The following is a 20735-nucleotide window of genomic DNA, read 5'->3' as shown; positions in this document are numbered from 1 at the left end:
GTTTTATGTTTTTTACTTACTTGACAATAACTTTCTTCCGCATAAATCTGGTTCCTAGGTCGGAGTAACCTCTATTCATCGGTCTTTTGTGCGGCACTGGGGCTGATACTTGGGCGGGTGGTTCAAAGCTGCGTGAAATAGGCGAATTGGGTTCAGAACTCTGTTTTTCAGTCAGGGCTGGCCGCATCCTGTGCTGCATATCACCAGACGCCCCACTATCTCCCCCTCCATTTAATTCTTTTCCTAGCCTTCGCATAGAGCGTCTATCTTCTTCGTACATTTCTAATAAATGATCTAACTTATTTTCTATATCGTCTACCTGAAAATCAATCGCATAATAATTATACCTACTTAGTACTCACCTATAAACATACTGCTACATACAGCTGTTAATTTACTCCAACAAAGTAACTTAGTATATGTACGAGTAGGTAAGGCGTTGACTTTAATGTTAAACAAAATTTAAATTATAAAATACAAAGTTTACGAGAGCTGATTTTCTTCTGGAATGTAATGAACGACATTTCTTAAGGAATATCTTTTGCTTACTTGTCTTTCAATTTTTACTACTCTGGAAGCTAGGCTGATTTTTGATGCATAGACGTCTTTTGCCTTGGAACCTTGCTTGCCAAGAATTTGGTCTAACCTGTGAATTTTAATATCTGCATAAATGCATTACTTTAAAGCATGATACAAATATTATTATCAAAAATCTGAACATGATTGAGTAGATGTGAAAACATGGGCAATAATAACATTTTGTTTACTTTTCTATGCCAAAACTAGCCACAAAACAAGAGCTCCTAGAAAAGCGGATTTCATTCTGACGATGAAAACAATAACAAAAGTTTCAAGACACGAAATAGAATTGTAGGATTTAAACAGTTTTCCATATGGGCGCCAAAACTGAAAGCGATTATAAAGTTAGTATTGAAAGGTATTTTGTATTTTACGATATTTTTGCATAAGTAGGTAGGTATATTGCATGAATGAAAACATCCCTCTTATATTATGAGCTTAATTTATTTTTGTAGAGCACTCATGCATTCAATTTTTCCTTTTCTGAAGTTAAGTGCAAGCCATTCCCAATAAATGAGTACAATTAAAGTATTTAACTTATCTCGATCGTATAATATTTCAAAGATAACAAATACTATGATTACAACTGCAGTTATCAGCTATCACATTTACTCAAATTTGTAATCATTTTCGTATAATGATGTGTTTTAAGTGTTCCGTATAATACAAGTTTGGATGAAAAATAATAATTATTATTACCGATGTTAATTAATACAATTATTTAATTAATAATTTTCGTAAAAAATGATCGTCATTTTAATGAAAGTTTTAAACTTTATTGTTCTTATTAGTGATTTAGGAACATTGAAAATATCATCATGAAACGATACAATGTGCTGTAAAAATTTAATTCATGCAAAAAAACATTACAGTACAAGCTGAATATAAAAAATATTAGGTAACTCGTGTTAGTAACTGAATAAAGCAATGTTAAAAAGAAAAAGCAATAATTATGGTGGACAAGGAAAGGAAATAAAGAATCCTGTTCGTTACACCGATAAATCAATCAGAGAAGAGCTAGAGTAATATTATTACAATAATTTTGACGTTAGGTGTAAAAGTTTCTAGTGAGATGTTCTAAGCATGGCAAAGCTACAGTTTCTATAACGACATAATATTATGTACATTTTATGAGAAGTAGGAACAAACAAAATTTGGCATCGTTTAATTCTGAAAATCAATGTAATTATTTCGGTTATTAATGTTTAAAGGTTCTAGATTTATTTGTATATGCACATGAATAATTTATTTACATTTATTTATTGGAAATATTTCAGATAAATATTTTACAACATGTTTAAAATTACTGCTTACTTTTATCACATACTTACGTAAAATTTTTACCAACAGACTAAATAAAAGATGTGACCGCATATAATATGACAAAGAATTAGATATTTTTTTGGGCGTAGACTCGCTGGTGCATAATTCTATATGCGCTTTACCGTACCTGCATGTGCATAACATTTTCTTTAATCTTACCTGTATTGCAGGTTCTTGGTTCGGTTTAGGAGATCAGCGTGTCCCGACGAGTACTGTTCTATGACGTCTTTCACATCGTAAGGTTTCAAGGCTTCTCTAAACCTCTTGCGTGCGACAAAATACTTGAGCTATACGGAAATAAAAAATTCCTCAAGTCGAATTTAGTCATCAAAAGTCATTAGTAATGACTCATTACCATTTTAAAAGTTAAATATTATATAATTTTCATGTTTTCAAATTCCCAAACTTTTACGAAGGTTTATAGTTATTTCAATTATTTTAAGATTTAATATCTTTCGCGTCTCGATATTTTATCATAATATTGTTCTTTGAGCTACCTACTGCTATTTCTAGTGTCAGAATTTGAGCGACATTGAATGTTTGTGCCTACTTACAAGCTGATCAAACGGTAGATATATCTAATACTTATTTGTGTTGTGATAAAAGGAGAGTCTAGTTTATTTTTAACCCTAGCGAAATAATTAACAGTCATGCGTGTAGTAGGTATAGTAAACACGATGTCATGTAGGTACGAAGATATTAATGAGTTGCGAGCTTTGCGAGGATTAAATTATTTTATGTCATCTACCTATAAAGTTTTAAAATTATTTCCATACAAACTCGATTCACTATCCATATACACCGCAGAAATTTTTCGTTAAACCTGGATCTGCCACAGTTACATTTTAAAAACACTATCAATTTATTGCTAACCTGAGTTAGTTCGTAAAGTAGAAAAGTTTCAACGGTATATTTTGAAAGAGTTAATTATGTTCACTGTACCTAAATAGCTACGATTTTTGAATTATTGTTAGCATCACAAACACTACAATTTAGCTACTAAAATAGATAGGTGTGTAATATTGTTGTAGGTTTTAGAATTAAAGCAAGTCTTTCTACAAAGGTACAAGACAATATTGTGTAGTCCAGACGAGCGAAAATGTAAAATATAGGTAGGTATAGGTATAACAAGTAAAAGTGCAAAGTATAGGATTTCACTGGGCAGTGTTAAGAAGGAGCGCTAAATCTTATACAGACAAACGAAATATTTCAATGTCGAATCAATAGTACGATACTTGACAGAATAAATTTAAAGTGTTAGGTAGGTTCATAAACTCACGATATCCTTTCAGTAGGTATTTTTAAGTAATTTACGTAATTCGTGAATGGTTAAATTTATGTACTATTGATTTGCCAAACGATTATACGTATACAGAGCAAGAATACTGTTAACCCTAGGATGTATTATACTACCTAGTCTGGACGTTTTTCACTCTGCCCAGGAGATCGACGTGGCCCGCGGAATATTGTTCTATAACATCCTTTACGTCGTAGGGCTTTAATGCTTCCTTAAATTTACGTCGTGCCACAAAATACTTCATCTGTCAGAATTCCATAAGACATGTATGATAGAAACATAATATAGAAAATTTTCAGAAATATAATATCACTAAACAAAGTCTACGAGTATCTCTGTTCTCTACCATCCTTGCATAATTTAAAACTAAGTGCATTTATTGTTATCTACTTTATACGATAATTTCTTAGTTTGATAGTAAGTAATAACGCTAGTTTGTTTTGCTTTATCCGAATGTACTAATTATAACACATCTGGCGCACACACGGGCTTACTCATACGTTATTAGAAATAGCTACGAGGCTCAACGCAGGTTCTGGTGAAACGCTAATATCTAAACATATAATGCATCGCCGTGCCGTGAAAGCGAATTGTAAGATTAAAAACAAACTTGGGTCAAGCTATAAAGTTTGGACATTGTAAACAGCTAAATAAGTAATTCAGCACGGCTCGATGACTGCTTCACTTGCTAGGTACTTCAACTTCACCCATCTGATATATTATTTACAGGTTGGAAGGTGAGCAGAATTCTTCAATTTTTGGTACAGCAACCTTTATTCCTATTGTATATAGGTATGTAGTATTTTGATCTCTTCTCAGAATGGGGTTGACCATGGTCTAGTATACAGTGGCCAAGTGCGGATTGACAGATTTCACACACCTTTGAGAATATTTTGAGGAGAGACACGTGCTCAGTAGTGATCCAGCGATGGGTTGATGATGACGATGATTATATTGATAGCCTACAAATATATTGCATAAAATAATGTAACTATAAAGGCTAAACTCACGAATTAGTCGGTGTGTGCCCGACTGGATTCGAACCCGTCCGGAGCATACTTTTAAGGGCCCTCTACTTGATACGGCGACACGGCGTCGAGGAGACTGGCAAGGCCTCGTGTTTAAGACGTTTGGTTCGTTCCTACTCGGGAGATCCGGGGTTCGATCTCGAGCACGCACCTCTAACTTTTAGTAGTTATGTGCGTTTTAAGCAATAATTAAATCATCGAATGAAAACATTGTGAAGAAACCTGGGGACGTACTACCACCGCTTAAAGTAATAATGTTTCAATATTGTTTTGATATTTACATACCAGTTTTGTATGAAAATGTCAAAACAATATTGAAACATAATATGGTAGTAGGGCCTCTGCTTGCCTGAGAATACTCTATAATGTTCTCAAATATGTGAAGCCTGCCATTCCGCTCTTGGTCAGCGTGATAGACTACGACAACTACCCGCACCAGCCCGCACTGTTTGTAACTTACTTAGGTATATCACGCAGACTAAAGTAATGAAATTAAAGTGCCTAATATAATAAGTAATACCTAGTACATTCGTTAAAAGCTGTAGCTTTATCAGCTCCATTCAATAACATTTTACCTACCTACTTTACTAATCATAATATGATTAGTAAAATTGCTCTACACAAATGAGATTAGTAGTATTGGTTCCCAGTATAAAACAACCTTCACCGAGCTGGTTAATTGATGAAAAGTATTTTATATCAAACTAGCTGACCTGGCGAACTTCGTACCGCCTAACAGTCGATTCTTTTACAGGCAATTTTTTAATTTTTTCTCTCCGTAAGAACCATCCTCGTACTTCAAGGAATATTATAAAAAAGAATTAGCGAAATCGGTTCAGCTGTTCTCGAGATTAGCGACGAGCAACACATTGAGTGATTCATTTTTAAATATAGATTAAGAGTTTATATTGTTTTATCGAAGTATGCAGAAAAATAGTATTATTTGATAAATTACATATGCTAAATGTAAAATAGATTAATTATGTCAATAAATATGTATATTGTAAATGGGTTGACTAAAAAATTTTAGTCAAGAATAAGTATGATTAATTAACAATTTAAAAATTATTTTTTTAAACATTTAACACTGGTTTGGTTAATAGTCAAATTCCATACCAATTGAAAGTATGAAGCCACGGTGGCGTGAATCCGTCATCAATGTATAAAGCCTATAATAATATGCAAACGTTAGGTTGATGATTTTTTCCCGTCACAACTCTTGGGTAGGCAGGTATAAACAGGTAAATCGATACTAATAATTTGCGCAGGTCTGGTTACTGAATTAAAGTTAAGTTACAATAAAAAACACTTTACATCCATTAACCAGCTTGGTGAAGGTCTTTTTACAGAGTGATCTTAGACTATAGGTACTTATTATGATATTTAGGGAATTGAGCATAAATAGTGTAGGTAGGTAGGTCAGATTTAAAATGATATTGAATTAATGCTCTACAAATGATATTGTTCCTAGACAAGTATACTTATTTATTACGTTCGTAATACATTACATGGCGTTCTCGTTGATGAGTAAGACAGAAGATACGAAACGCACAAGAGTAGAAAAGATAGCTTTCTACGAATGTGACTCAAATGCGGTAGTTTTAAGTCTTCACTTTAGACGTGTATGTATATTATATCTGCTTCTATCTTACATTAAATATTATTTATATGTAAGAAGATCATTGCCCATAGCCCATAGCAAATTATAATGTTGCATCTGCATTAGACACCTATCTATAATACGTGCGTCTCAAATCACGATGTGATTTCAGTAAGTATGAGTATTAACTTTGTGTGGATAATGTAAATATGCGTAGATTTATGTAATTATTAACTGATGCCCGCAACTTTGTTCGCGTGGAATTGGGTTTTTAAAAATCCCGTGGGAACTCTTTGATTTTCTGGGATATAAAAGTAGCCTATGTCACTCTCCAGTTCTTCAACTATAGGTACCCATGCAAATCACGTCAATCCGTTGCTCCGTTGCGACGTGATTGATGGACAAACCAATAAATCCCGTGGGAACTTTTTAGTTTCCCGGGATAAAAGCTAGCCTATGTCACTCTTCAACTCTTTAACTATACCCATGCAAAGAATCACGTCTATCCATTGCTCTGGTGCGACGTGATTGAAGGACAAACCAACATACCAATAAACAAACACTTTCGCATTTATAATATGATAGTACCTACTGATACTGATTGTAATCAAATCGTAGTCGTAATAATTTTACCGTTGCCAAGTTATAATGCTCAAGTTAATGGCAATTCGTATACAAAGTAAAGAAATGAACGATTTTAAATATAGATTTAAAATAAATTTTCAGTGATAGTTTACCTACCTATTCCGCAATTATTATAACTTCGTATACTCAAAAATCTACATTACGATGAGTACCTACTTAGTATTTAATTTCTCAGGAAATAAATCAGTTACCTACCCGCTTCATACTTACCAAATTAAGCAATTTGTTTAACTTTTTATAGTTATCTAATAATATTTTCTACCAAAGAAATAGACCGTAGTTTTACTAGTAGCGAGACTAATTAGTATTCTCCTGAAGATAATTACTAAATTACACGGAATGTAGAGTGAATGAACATAAATTCGTTATTTTAAAATAACATATTATTCTTTTTTTAAATCATATCATGTAGGTAAGTAGGTATACTCAAAATTACTTTGAAAGAAAAAGTTACTCCAGGTAAATCTACATACCTCCTATCTATTTATTGATAATAAATTCTTATTATTATTAATTATAAATAGGTATCATAATCGGAAATCCGAAAACCGGAAACCTGAATTTTAGAGAACGGAAATGTTATAGAACAAAGTATAATGCTTAAAAATGACCTCTCGCGCACCATTTTAACTTTATGGGTCAAACATGTCAAAGGTATGTTTTTATTCCTTAGTTTAAAGGTGAACTGAACTATTGACATGACAGTAATTGACCCATAGAGTTAAAATGGCGCGTGTGAAGTCATTTTGTACGGACTATACGTAAGCGATCAGTTTAAAATAAACGTCTTTACTTTCACTAAATAAATATAAAATAATTAAAAACAGCTATTATTAACAAGTAAATTTATTCCACTCTCTAATAATTCTTCTTCGTTGTATAAAGTAGCCAAATATGTAGAATAAAAAAATATAGTTTTTTAAAATTAATAGTCAGCAAACTACAAAAAACTTTCGACAACGTACCTTTCTTATAAAACGAATGGCAGCTTTGTGACGCGGAGTCAACGTGACACAACGCGGCTCCTCGTCCTCGTCTGCATCAAAACGTAATATTCAATTAAACTTCTGAAACAAGATAATGGACTTGGAAAGTCAAGGGAGGGTACGGGCGCGATACCTGTGTGTGGTCTCATGGAACGCTATCTGTGTAATGTGTTACAAAAAGTATCATTATAAGTAGAGCTACAAAAATAAAGAATAAAGTCTTTGACTTTTTCAGCAAGATTTTTAGCTTTAATCATCGTTATGAGTAAATTACAATTTTTTACACCTAAAAATATATTTTCAAATCAATGAAAATAACAGCTTATTTATACCAAACAAAGTAACTACCTATTTTTAAATTGATAAGAATTCATAATATCGTTCGTTGTGAACGTGGTTCTAACGAACGTTTATGCTGTGTAAACTAAATTCGCAATAAAGAATTAGAATTAGGATTGAAGAGCTACGATAACTTTCGTTAATAATAATAAAATTAAGATCAGCCAGTGGGTTATAACTTATAACAGATGTTAGCCATAAAGATGTAATAATATGTAGTGCGTTTATGAGGTTAGCATTAAGTAACATTTTTGTATTTAAGTCCGTCGTTTTAAAATAGATATCATCTCTCTGATTGGGGACGACCTATACTCTAATTACTAAACAGCTTATTTTAAACGTAGCTTAAACGTTGTATATATATGCTATAAGGAAGAAAACGATAATTTTATGTGTGCTAGAGTAAGAAGTTAATGCAATTTTTCACCATTACTTATACACTGGTAAACACCATTACTTATACAATGGTAGGTACTGATTCTGAATGAAAATAAATTTTAGCGTATTCGCATCGACGCCAGTGGCAGTTTTAATTTTTACCATCTAGCCTGTGGGACCTACGTAGGCAGGGCATATTACTCACTTTAATTTAAGCTTCGTGGCTTCAACTTATGATTAATTTCTATATCTAAGTTAGGTACAGCTTTACCTGTCCTTAGCTCATTGCAGATAATAATGAAAATAAAATTGTTTGCCGATGATTGTACGAATTATGTTATTAAGCGCCGAGTACAAAGAATACCATTGATTTAAGTGAGGATCTGGAATGAGGAACTAATGAGACATGGGCGATCACGGGTGATAAATTGATCGTCCTGACACTTTTATTATGTTCTAACAAGAAACAATCACAGACGCAGACGGGTTGATTTAAAACCGTTATTTTTACTGAACCTAGGAAATATTACTTATTATAAATATAAATAATCTATGTAGGAGGCAATCTCTGGAATCACAGCACCTATTTGAAAAATTCTTTCACCGTTATTTGAAAGATTCCAATTGGACAGGCTATATGTATAAGGTAGGTACAGTATGAAATTCCACCCAAGCAAAGCCGGGTGGATCAGCTAGTAATTATTATAACTAACTAGCTGATGCTCACGACTTCTTACATGCCGTGGGAACTCTTTCATTTCCGGGATAAAAAGTAGTCTACGTCACTCTCCAGGTCTTAAAAGTCAGGTAAAAAAGTCGACGTTGCGACGTGATTGAAGGACAAACCAACAAACAAACACATTTTCGCATTTGTGATATGGGTAGTGATAGTCTGCCAATCCGCAATGGGCCAACGTGGCAGACTATGGTCTAAACCTTTTTCACTCTGAGAGGAGACACGTGCTTAGTGGTGAGCCAGTAATGGGTTGATCATGATGATACGACATTACAGATGGCCAGAATTGTATGTAGACCTAATGACAGTTTCGTGTATTTTTTTATGGCAACAAATATAATATACTAAGCTTTCTTACCAAAAAAAGAACAAAAAAAATCGAAAACGTCTCCCAAAACATGAAAGTCTAAAATTACAATAGTACTTCAAAAAGTTTTCGAAGACCAATTTATTTAGTAAATGATAAAACTGCTTTAGTTTTGTTGAACCTAGTACCTATATCCCTTTTAGGTTTAGCTACAAAGTATTGTACCGGAACGCTTAATGGCTTGTATAGGTAGGGTACTATGCAAATATTACGAAGAAGTTAGTACGAAGCGCTTGGACACCTGCTTCAAGATGTGTCAGTTAAGAAGTAGGTAACATTGACAAGTTTTCATTTCCTTTCCCGAACGAACGCTATAGGTGGTGTAAAATTCGGCCTATTTAGTTATCATCGTAAAAACAGACAACACAAAGCGAACCGCATATTAAAGTCACACAGATGACAGAAGTAGTACACTCAACAAGGCATCCAATTATAAGCTAGGTACTTATTGCGTTTTCTTAAATCCATGTTTTATTCTCATGATGGAAACTCCACATACAAAGTGCACACAACGACATATAATATAATAGGAGAAGAGAATATAGATCTGAGAGAGCTATCTGTTTATACTCGTACATATGTTATAGTCACAAGCCAAAATTACGCCTTTCGTGTAAGTCAATCATCAGGCAAGACCTTGCTTGAGGTAGATTTAACATCTACCTAGAAGCTTTGGAACTTCGCGCATTGACTATAATAATAATTATGTGAAACACATACATAACTAGAACAAAGCATTGTGTTGTGTTATTTTTATACAACGATACGAAAAGTAAATTTTGGCCATAATGAGAATAAGTGACTAGAAGAAATACCTACAGAATGAAAATATCATGATCACGTTCATTATGAATCTTTACCTACACATTTAAAACTTTTAAGTAATTTACTACTCGGAAGTGACAGTGAGAGCATGTCATGAGACGAAGAGGTTTTGTTTTAAATGAAAAGACAAATATTTTTAGCCTCTTTAGCTCTTACCGTCGGAGTTTTTCTTGGAGAGCGCCGTCTCGGCCACCGAGTCCTCGCTGTAGGAAGGGTTGACGGCTCGAGTGCGCCCTGAGCGGCCGTTCGTCCCGCCTGCCAATCCACACACACGCTCACTTCAACACTGCACCCGTTCTCGTCTCTAACAAACCTAATGAGCTGCCCGGCATACTTTCAAATATAGGGTGGAGAATGGAAATGCTAAGTTTACTACAACATTGCGGTATCTTTTGTTTCATAGCAGTCCCGATTCAATAAATCCGCCCGTCTGCCTGTCAGTTAGCTATTTCAGTGTACTATTTAGACAAATAAGCTGCTTTTGATAGAAGGATAACCTTGTATTGTAGTATCAGTTTGATTTTACTTAAGTGTGAATGATTAGTGAAGAGACACAAGAGAGTTAGAAGGATACCTATCATACCATACCGTACCTATACTTATCCAAGAGTAATAAATTAGTTAAAGAATAAATAGTTTTAAGTGCATTTCGCCCGAATTTCCAAAATTTATTATTTATGTGCAGTTAAGTACAAGTATCAAGCTGTGATAGCCTAGTGGTTAGGACGTCCGCCTTCTAATTGGAGGTCGGGGTTCGATCCCGGGGCGCACCTCTAACTTTTCGGAGTTATGTGCGTTTTAGTTAATTAAATATCACTTGCTTTACCGGTGAAGGAAAACATCGTGAGGAAACCTGCATGCCTGAGAGTTCTCCATAATGTTCTCAAAGGTGTATCAAGTCAACCAATCCGCACATGGCCAGCGTGGTAGACTATGGCCAAAACCCTTCTCAGTCTGAGAGGAAACCCGTGCTCTGTAGTGAGTCGGCGATAGGTTGATCATGATGAAGTACATGTAAAGAGGCGTAAAGGCAAGAAAATTTAATATTAGATAGATATTTAAAAAACTGTCCTTATTGATTTTAGATAGGAATGTGGCAGGGAGGCTGAAATTAGAAAAGTGCGTGACACGGACACATTACCTACTTTGGTACTTGTGGTTGTTAATGAAGGCAGGAATAATAGTGGGTATGTGGCAAAGCGGATTTTTTGTTTTACCCTTTATTGTTATATTATTATGTGTAGATATTCTGAAAAATTACTCAGTTTCAGTCGAAAAATAATAATCTTAAATAGTAAAATTCGGTTACACTCTTTGGCACCAAACAAATAGTTATAAAAAATGTTATTTACCTCATAATAATATTATAATTCTGATTAAATTGAAAGTTCGAAACACGAATGTAGAGAAATAATAAACAGTTCAGATTTTAAACATGAAACAGGTTTATACTTAGGTAAACTTAGTTGACAGTGACTTGGCAAAAGACGGACGGACCACTTTATATTTCGCGCAATAAATCCAAAAAATAACCAGTGCCGATCAAAAGAATCCCGATGATACCCGCGACTTGGTCTGCTTGAACTTAGATTACTTATCTAAAAATAATTTGATTTCATGTCAAGGTCGGTTTAATGGTAGAGCCAATAGGTAACAAACAGACATAGTTATTTCGCATTTATTGACCGATCACAGTGAGATCTTCAAGTGTGTCCATCCGTCTGTAAGAGGTTTATAACTCCTGTATGAGTGAACTTAATAATTACTTATTTGAATTTTTTTTTTGAAAATTTTTGATTTGAAAATGATGACCCAAAGTCGAAAATAATAAAAAAAGTTGAAAAGCATTTGAGGGCGGCGACAGCAAATCGGGGACAAAAACTGATTAAATAAGGCTACCTAACTACAGGATATCGTTGAAAACAACTTTACAAACAAAGCGCATTAAGCTATTTTTTTTTAAATTAACTACTGACTTTCCTGCCGTTAAAAGTATAAATTACATACTTTTAATTATTATTATTACTAAGTATAGGTACAATTACTTCATCATGCTCATTATCAATACTTTAGATAAGTAAGCTTTAATCTGTACACACAAAAATGGCTCGAGGGGCAGATCTCAAATCAGAGCCACTTACCTTCAAATCATGATTTAAACTTTAAAGAAATCGAAGCATTTATATAGACCTTTATGTAATTTGATTATGTAGGCACGTCTAGTAAACAATATAGGTAAGTATAGAAAATACGTTTTATAGGAATTTTTAGGAGTAATGTCGAATAGGTATGCGCATAAAGAGTTTTTGATGGAATTTACTAAATAATTGTTGGAATTAGCCAACACATGGTACAATGAATTCAAACCGGAATTTGTTAATTGATTTTACTGCAGCAAAGAAACACCTAAATAATGAGGTCAATGCAGTGGTTGCCACGTCTTAATGTCTAAGCAAACTATCGATCGATTTGGTATCTCTTTCTTACACAGGTGTACGTAATCTTAAGAACAAACTTTCAAAGTTGTGAAATATAAAAAAGCTTCTCGTACTCTTATTAGTGTTACATAAATTGAGTTGTTTTTCACTAATAGAAACGCCTTACCAAGAATTCATTACAACTCTATAATTAGGCATACGTAACCTTTACTGACTAATTCATTATTTCACACTTTTTAAAGGGAGGCATATAAGGTTAAGTTGTACAAAATACTTAATTATAGTATCAGAAAGCTGTAATAATCCTCGAAGTGTACTTAATGTCAGTATTGCACATAAAATGTGACCGTTGAAGTAAGATACGAATGTAGCCTAGATATCTTGGGTAAAGGTCAATACGTTACTTATTTCCTCAAGAATATAATTACTTACCTATTTTCTGAATTGTGAAAGGGTTTTCTAGTATATTTTATACTATAGTTATATAAATCACTAATAATTCAGTTTAGTTAAATGTTTAGTAGATTTTCGATAAGTTTAAAGAACTTTACCTACGTCTGTAATGAAAGAAAGTGGGCTCGACAATCTTTCAGAATTCTCCTACAGAATATGGTGTTAAGTAGGTAGGTACATAGTTTTTTTACATTATATGCACGTATCTGGAGCTATATAAGTATTATATATGATAGACTCATATTCACAAAGGCTATAAAAACATTCTTTATATTTTAAGTGTACTTAAATGATACTAATAAGTGTTATAAAATAAGAATACTTTTAGTTTTATCGGAACATTCGGATATCTTTTTCCTAGGTTCGACGAGCTATAAATTGGGCCAACATCAAACTCAACAAAGTAAACAATACCTTTGTTACTACGAATATTAAGGCCTCTGTTATAACTTATAATATTACGTAGATACGGCTACGAATGCCATGTCTTTAGAAACGCCACCAACCTACGTCATTGAGAATTTACTGTAGTGATATTTGCATAACTATTCTTCAAAATGTTATAAAAGTATGTTTTAATGTCAATCCAGAACTCAGATCAAAAAGTTTATGGTAAATTACTCTCACACGAGCTAACAAAGCCATTGTTTCTATATTTAAGTAGTCACCTTGTACCAAGTATAAGAATGTATCTTAAAACGAAAAGCATTTGGCGAGTTATTCTTATCTAATTACAGGAAATAGGAAAGTATTTGCTTATATTAACATTTGAAAAGGTTAGGTGCAGAGATTTTCTTTTCTCTTCGTAGTCAGTAGGTAGGTAGGTACACCGCTCAAAGGGCACAGGTCAAATTCAGATTCTACGTAATAAAATGACAGGTAGGTATGAAGGCTTAATGGCCAGCTCTCACTTTAACTTTCTTGAATGTTTTACTTATTTAAATTTTAAGTACCTACCCTGTTTAAATAAATTAACATAAATTATTTTTAAATAAAGTTTCTATTTCATATTCTAATATTGTCTGGGCTCATTATTACTTACATATTTGTTTGTTACCTATACAAAATACAAATTCTAGGTTCTTCCCGTCTAACAAGAAATATAAATACACCTAGTCTCCATAAATAAAAAAATATGAGTTTGCGAGCAATAAACTCTTGAGTTTGTACAACTTGCCTGTTTTTTTAATGTATGTAAATAGACAGTTAGACATAGCGTATAGACAGGCAGACAACGATATTGTGATTTTACCCAAACTAAATCAGAGTCCGGTCAGACATCGTCATCAACGATAAAAAACCTATTAGTTTATTAAATATGGAGTAGATTTTCCGTTTTGGATGGAGATAAAATATTTTACATTACCTATTAGCTAGTTTACATGCATAGGTAACAAATGCAAAGCAGTGATAATTTAATTAATCAGTTCTGTAGATTTTATGAATTGAATTGAACAAAAAATATAAGCTTAAAAGAAAGCCATTCCAAAAGGTAGGTACTAAAGTCACCTTGTACTTAATGTTAAAAAGTAGAAAGTGTGATCCGCGTACTATGATGCTAAACGAACGCAGATTATGCATTCTTTGTTAATGAATATTAATTGATATAACTGAACCGATAGGCATTTACGCGGAAGCGATCATAAAATTTAGAAGCCACTCTGTTTATTATTCGTAGTTAGTGGATATAAAGCTTCTGGTTGCAATTATTTTTACGTAAGTTCGAAGCGATATTGTAACTACGCGGGTGCATTTTTATTTAATAAAAGTGAAAAGAAAGAAATAGAAGGTAGAATCAGCAATCGTGTCTTCAACTAAAGACGCAGCCATTATCGCCGGAAGTCGAATATGTTTCCGGTATCAATGGTGCTACGCCGGTTACATGATAACTCAGTTTCCGTGTATTCACATTCCTGTAAAGTTTTGTTTTACTAATAAGAATTAATAAGAAACGCAGCAAAGTTTATCGACTGTAACTGTCATGCCATAGTGCCGTCTAAAAGATGAAGAATAGAACCTTGAAAGCAGCTTTTCCAACAATGGAGTAGACAACACGCATGGTCCCCGCTCGCTGTACGATTATCTATGAAACAGGGCAATATCATGTCACGCTCCATTTCACCAAAAAAAATAAAGTAGTGGTTGAGAATTGCAGTATTGTAATGTGGCTTACTATCGCGAGTGAAAACTGTTGCTTCTATGCGTGTCTGCTCGAATTGGAGATGTTTCGCGGTATTTTAGAACCCGGCCCGTGTTACGAGTAGGTATGTGATTGTCCATAACCTGTCACAAAGTGAATTTTGCCGCATAGGTAAGTGCTTCTATGTACGTTATTTGTGTTTCTGTTGTACATAACAACAAATTAATAATAATTGCTTAGTTACTACAGACTAAAATGTATTCGAAAAGTTGAAATTATTCATTGTTATATAGATTTCTTATATTTTATACATACAACGTTTGTTCAGCATCAATATTGTTTAATACGTGACATTTAAATTACTATAGGTAGATTAAAGTAGGTATATGTACCATAATATTATAATTTAATGCATTATAATATTATAATGATAGTTTATTTTTCAACAGTGCGCTAAAGTTTGTTAAGATAAGTCCTCAGGTATTTAGTCGGTTAAGGTTATATTGCTGGTAGTTATAGGTATATATGTGAGAATGTGATAAGGAAAACAACAAATTTGTTAAGATGTGTACAAGTTCATCACTCACCACAATGACCGTGCCTTTAACATACTTACTGATTTTTTACTACATACGCGATGTTACGTTAAAAAGATTACCACGATACGTCAGCCTGATATAATATAATAGTCCAATTCAATTCAATATTCATTTATATTAGGGTCACGTTAAAAATTGACGGATTTTGAATGTTTGGAGCTCAACGCGCGGTCCTACTGATTTGAGCCTACTTCACTCTACGATCACACTTGGATCACACATAATCTCGATACCTTACAAAACCACACAATAAAGCAATACGTACGACGACAGTATTTAAAAGACGACAGACGTGAGAGTTAATCATGAAAAAATTACTGCAAAACGTCTGAAGTTTATATATGTATGAAGTCTTACTTCAGGAATCTGTCTGAAGTTTCACTTCAGGAGGCTTATTTGATATGAAGCCACAAAAGATTTGCACAATTCGGACTGCATTATTTTACTGATTCGTGATCAAATTCCTGGGTAACCAGTGAATATTAAGTTGCACAATTTAAACCAAATGCGAGACTATAATTATATCTACTTAATAAATAACAAAGTAGGTGCACAACTCCATTACACAGCTTAAGCTTGACTCTATCGTTCTTCGAAGAGCATATAATATAAATTATTTATTTATGATTAAAAGATAAGAGAAATCAATCAGTGCTTCGCATGTTAAATTATTGTGCAATTATACATACTGTACCTACCACACATAACAATATTCTGTAGGGAATATATTATATATCCAAGTAGTAAATAATGAAGATGGGTATCTATTACGCTATGGTCATGGCTATGGCACGGTCTTTTGTAGCAAGTGAAAATTGTAATAATGAACACTTATTCAATGGTGGATACGAAAACAGTTAGTTAGGGAGTTATTGTAAGTGAATGAAATTCACGTTAAAAGCTTACCAAGGTTTTCTGCACTGGCGTTGACGTCGTATCGATGCGCGGGCTTGGAGTGTGGCGCGGGGGAGTGCAGGGAGGTGCTCTTGTGACGGCGGATTGTCGGCAACCGCGACACAAAGGAAGCATTGTTCTTGAATGATGCACTCATCACCCGACTGTCAAAACGAATATTAGTCATTAAAATCAGTCATTTGTTTTATTTAGCTTGAAATGATTCCTATTTTTCGAGACGGTTTTATTTCTAAACGATAAACCTTAATAACATTGCAATATTATTTGATCTATGATTTTAAGAGTTCCTGTAAGTAACTAGGTAAACCTCAAAGAGAAAACTTGAAAACTAAGTAGTTATAGTAAAAAACCTATTAACTAGAGCTGTAAGTATCAAATAGATATTGCAATTCATTTATTTAACAACAAAGGTAGCACACTTATCTTTAAGGTAAGTTACTACGTAGGTAAGTACTTTACATACAAGCTCTAATGCACACATGTACCTACCTGATAAAATATTTATACTTATATACATATTTATAGAGCTTTGATTGCCATACATTTTCCTATGCATATAGCTGCCGACTACAATTTCTACCTGCGACTTCATCCGCGTAGATTTAGTTTTTGAAAATCCCGTGGGAACTCTTTGATTTATTCGGAGTAAAAGTATGTCTTTAACTATATCCATGCAAAAAATCCGTTGTTCTGTTGCGGCGTAATTGAAGGACAAACAAACAAACACTTTCGCATTTATAATATGGTAGTGATGTCTAGTTACTACTTCATAGAAAAATAATTAAAAAATCAAACAATTAAAAAAGTACTTTTTCAAAGGTAAGCAATCTCTCTTTATGGCAGCCAAAATGCAGCTAACTTTGCCCTACAAAAGTAGGTTACGCTGGTTACATAACATAAGCTTAAAAGTCAGGTTCAGAAAAATATTTCTGACTAGGAATCATTTTCAAACAAATCAAACAGGTAAGCAATCTAGAGCTCTTGAAATTAGGTTACTTGCTAGTTAAACAACATTCGTGGCTGAAAGCAGGAAGTGGGCAGACTTGCGGTTTCATAGGACCGACAATATTACCTATTGTCAATGGTTTGCTCATCATATCTATAAACGCTCAGAATTCTAAACCCAGAGCCAAGAATATCTTTCAATTTTGTAAATAAGTTTGCAATAAAATATACCTATTTTCTTCTCGGGTAAAACAATTACTTAAATTACTAATAAATAAATAAATTACTAATAATTTAATTAATTACTTAGTCCTTAATTAAGGTTTCAGACTAACTTACTTTCATCCTCTCTGTTAGCATAGCCAACATTTTTTTTTATAAAACTGATGTCACAACTTGTTTTTGGTGTAAATAAAAAAATATAGCAACAATGCTTATTACAATACATAAAATCTTAGTGTAAACGCGGTGTTACACCACATGTCTCGGAGAACATCCGTTGCGTTGATACTGCGCCTGATCACTCTCCGGTCAACTGTTTGTGGCTTGCGCACATACTCGTGCACTATAATAATATTTATACGCAGTTGATATTAACACCCCCTTGTCTCAGAGAACATCCGTTGCGTTGATACTGCGCCTGATCACTCTCCGGTCAACTGTTTGTGGCTTACGCATATGCTCGTGCACTATAATAATATTTATACGCAGTTGATATTAACACCCCCTTGTCTCAGAGAACATCCGTTGCGTTGATACTGCGCCTGATCACTCTCCGGTCAACTGTTTGTGGCTTACGCATATACTCGTGCACTATAATAATATTTATACGCAGTTGATATTAACACCCCCTTGTCTCAGAGAACATCCGTTGCGTTGATACTGCGCCTGATCACTCTCCGGTCAACTGTTTGAGGCTTGCGCACATACTCGTGCACTATAATATCGACTGCGTATATTTGGGTCGTCTTCATTGTAAAAACAGAATTGAGGTAATTCAGTGAAAAGTCTGAACAGAACCGGACTCTATGTCTGCAGAGTAAGTAGGTAATTCTGACCATGGAAAATACACGGAAATACACGAAAATTACGAATAGTGAAAATTAAAAGGTATGATCTATTTGGTTGACTAAATCATCAGCTAGCAGAAGATAATTTCTTAATTATAAAATTTAACTCCAATAGATATATACAAATAATATGACGTGGTTTTGCAGGAAAGCTTTCAAGCAATTGCCAACTTCAATAAAACTCAGTTTTCGATAAGGACTATAAAACTGGGTCTCGTTAATAGCTCCATTTTCAAATCAATTTGAAATCTTTAGCAAGTAAGTAATTTTCTTTACGAGTTCTTTACCATGATAAAAGTCCTAGTAGTAAAAAAAACCGGCCAAGTGCGAGTCAGGGTCGCGCAACCTGGGTTCCGTACTACAGTCGTATTTTTCGACATTATGCACAATAATTCAAAAACTATGATGCATAAAAATAAATAAAAATCTGTTTTAGAATGCACAGATAAAGACCTTTCAAATGATACCCCGCTTGATATAGTTATCTTACTCCGAAAATTGAAATTACTAATTATTGGTTCATGATCACAATTTTTTTTTGTGTGATGTAACCACAAAATCACGGTTTTCAGATTTTTCCCCGAATGTCTGCTATAAGACCTACCTAACTACCAAATTTAATGATGCTAGGTCAACGGGAAGTATCCTGTAGTGTGCCTGTAGGTTTCTTGACAGACCGACAGACAGACAGACAGACAACAAAGTGATCCTATAAGGGTTCCGTTTTTCCTTTTGAGGTACGGAACCCTAAAAAGAAGACAGGTGTACCTTGTCTGTGGACTCGGCAGGGGAATTTGATGCATCTTCCATGTTGCTACACTCATTGAATGTTCGTCAGCGGCATAACATCTCCACAGAGCCTGGATGAGGGTGGCAGCCGGTTGTCGTCTTCTGATCATATGCTTTTGCCGCTGTTGCTGTTGTACTTTCAAAGCGAAACCTGAACCTAAAATACCCTGCCAAAATCATAATATACCTATTACGTTTGTTTATTAATAATAACTTTATTTTAAGACACATCGTCTCTTATAGGACTTAAGAGACTGTTACAAAAATAACTTAACTCCCAACAACAAATCCAAAAAGTTAAGTACGAAGTGGAAAACTCAAATAGTTAATAGATGATTTGATTAGCTGTTATTTATTGTTGGTTAAACTAATTTAAACTTATCCACTTGAAACTAATTTCAAGTACCTAAGGTCAAACTACTTTACTTAATTGAAAATTTACAACAATAGGAAAGGGGCAGACACCAAAAAAAAGACTTTTACTAAACCGTCTGTCATTTATAAGAAGAGTCTGAAAATCTATCAGAATTATGATAAAATGAAGTGATTTAATATTCACAAATTCTTTCGTCACTTTAAAACCTGGTCGAGCCGTTTTAATTATATCATGCTTCCGCAGAAGTTTTAACTTTCATGAACTTTGCAGTTTGCGTATGACGGGATGTCAGCTTTACACTTGAATGAATTCAAATAAAAAAGCTGACAGAGCAACAAGCATCAAGCTTATCAGGACACTTTAACTTTTCAATACACTTGCGGCCAGTAAGCAATCTCCTTAGGGCGCGGTTAATGCCGCCACTGTAAATGTACATATATAATTGTATATGTACATTTACAGTGGCGGTGGCTGGAAAAGGTGTGCCATACAAAATTAGTTATTTTTTGTGCCGATTTGAAGCGTCTCACCTAGCGTACCGGGAATTAACACTTGACACTTTTTGTCAAGTTACTTCAAAAACAGGTCGGTAATCGCAAGTCTAGCATACCTACCTACTTGTATTAAGGTCAGTGGCATGGCAGTGATATAAACTTTTATTTCCTTTTATTTTGTGTATCAAACTTTAATAAAATACAGAAATAAAAGTTGATATCAGCCTGTTTTGTGTGCAAAGCCCTCTCCGTTATCATTTTTCGTCATACAATATCCTAGACTCAATTGATAATCTGTATTTAAAATAAAAGATCTTACTGTGAAGATTTCAAAATTAAGTTTAAGTATCATGACTTAAGATTCATGAGACAGCGTTAAAACTACATTAAACACCTAGGTAGAGGTATAATAA

General features: G+C 33.8%; 1 protein-coding gene across 11 annotated transcripts in view; it reads right to left on the bottom strand.

Moving 5' to 3' along the window:
- The window catches only part of KCNQ (KCNQ potassium channel), a 52650-nt gene that overhangs the window by 8736 nt on the left and 23179 nt on the right, over window positions 1-20735 (bottom strand). For 7 of the 11 annotated variants that reach the window (XR_011238026.1, XM_069506035.1, XM_034974824.2 and 4 more), the window contains 7 exons: window positions 19432-19619; window positions 16640-16791; window positions 10260-10358; window positions 7438-7508; window positions 2062-2189; window positions 550-646; window positions 21-319 (listed from right to left, as the gene is read on the bottom strand). Coding sequence is in view for 10 of the 11 variants with exons in the window: in XM_069506035.1 (XP_069362136.1) it covers window positions 21-319; window positions 550-646; window positions 2062-2189; window positions 7438-7508; window positions 10260-10358; window positions 16640-16791; window positions 19432-19619 (1034 nt within the window). In the remaining variant the exon portion in view is untranslated. Of the gene's footprint in view, window positions 1-20; window positions 320-549; window positions 647-2061; window positions 2190-3315; window positions 3444-7437; window positions 7509-10259; window positions 10359-16639; window positions 16792-19431; window positions 19620-20735 lie in introns of all 11 variants that reach the window. The other 4 variants (XM_069506071.1, XM_069506048.1, XM_069506031.1 and 1 more) reach the window with 3 other exon arrangements.

Source organism: Maniola hyperantus, chromosome 2 (assembly GCF_902806685.2).
Source record: "Maniola hyperantus chromosome 2, iAphHyp1.2, whole genome shotgun sequence".
Classification (NCBI taxonomy): Eukaryota; Metazoa; Arthropoda; class Insecta; order Lepidoptera; family Nymphalidae; genus Maniola; species Maniola hyperantus.
This window is presented reverse-complemented; position numbering and strand designations above follow the sequence as displayed.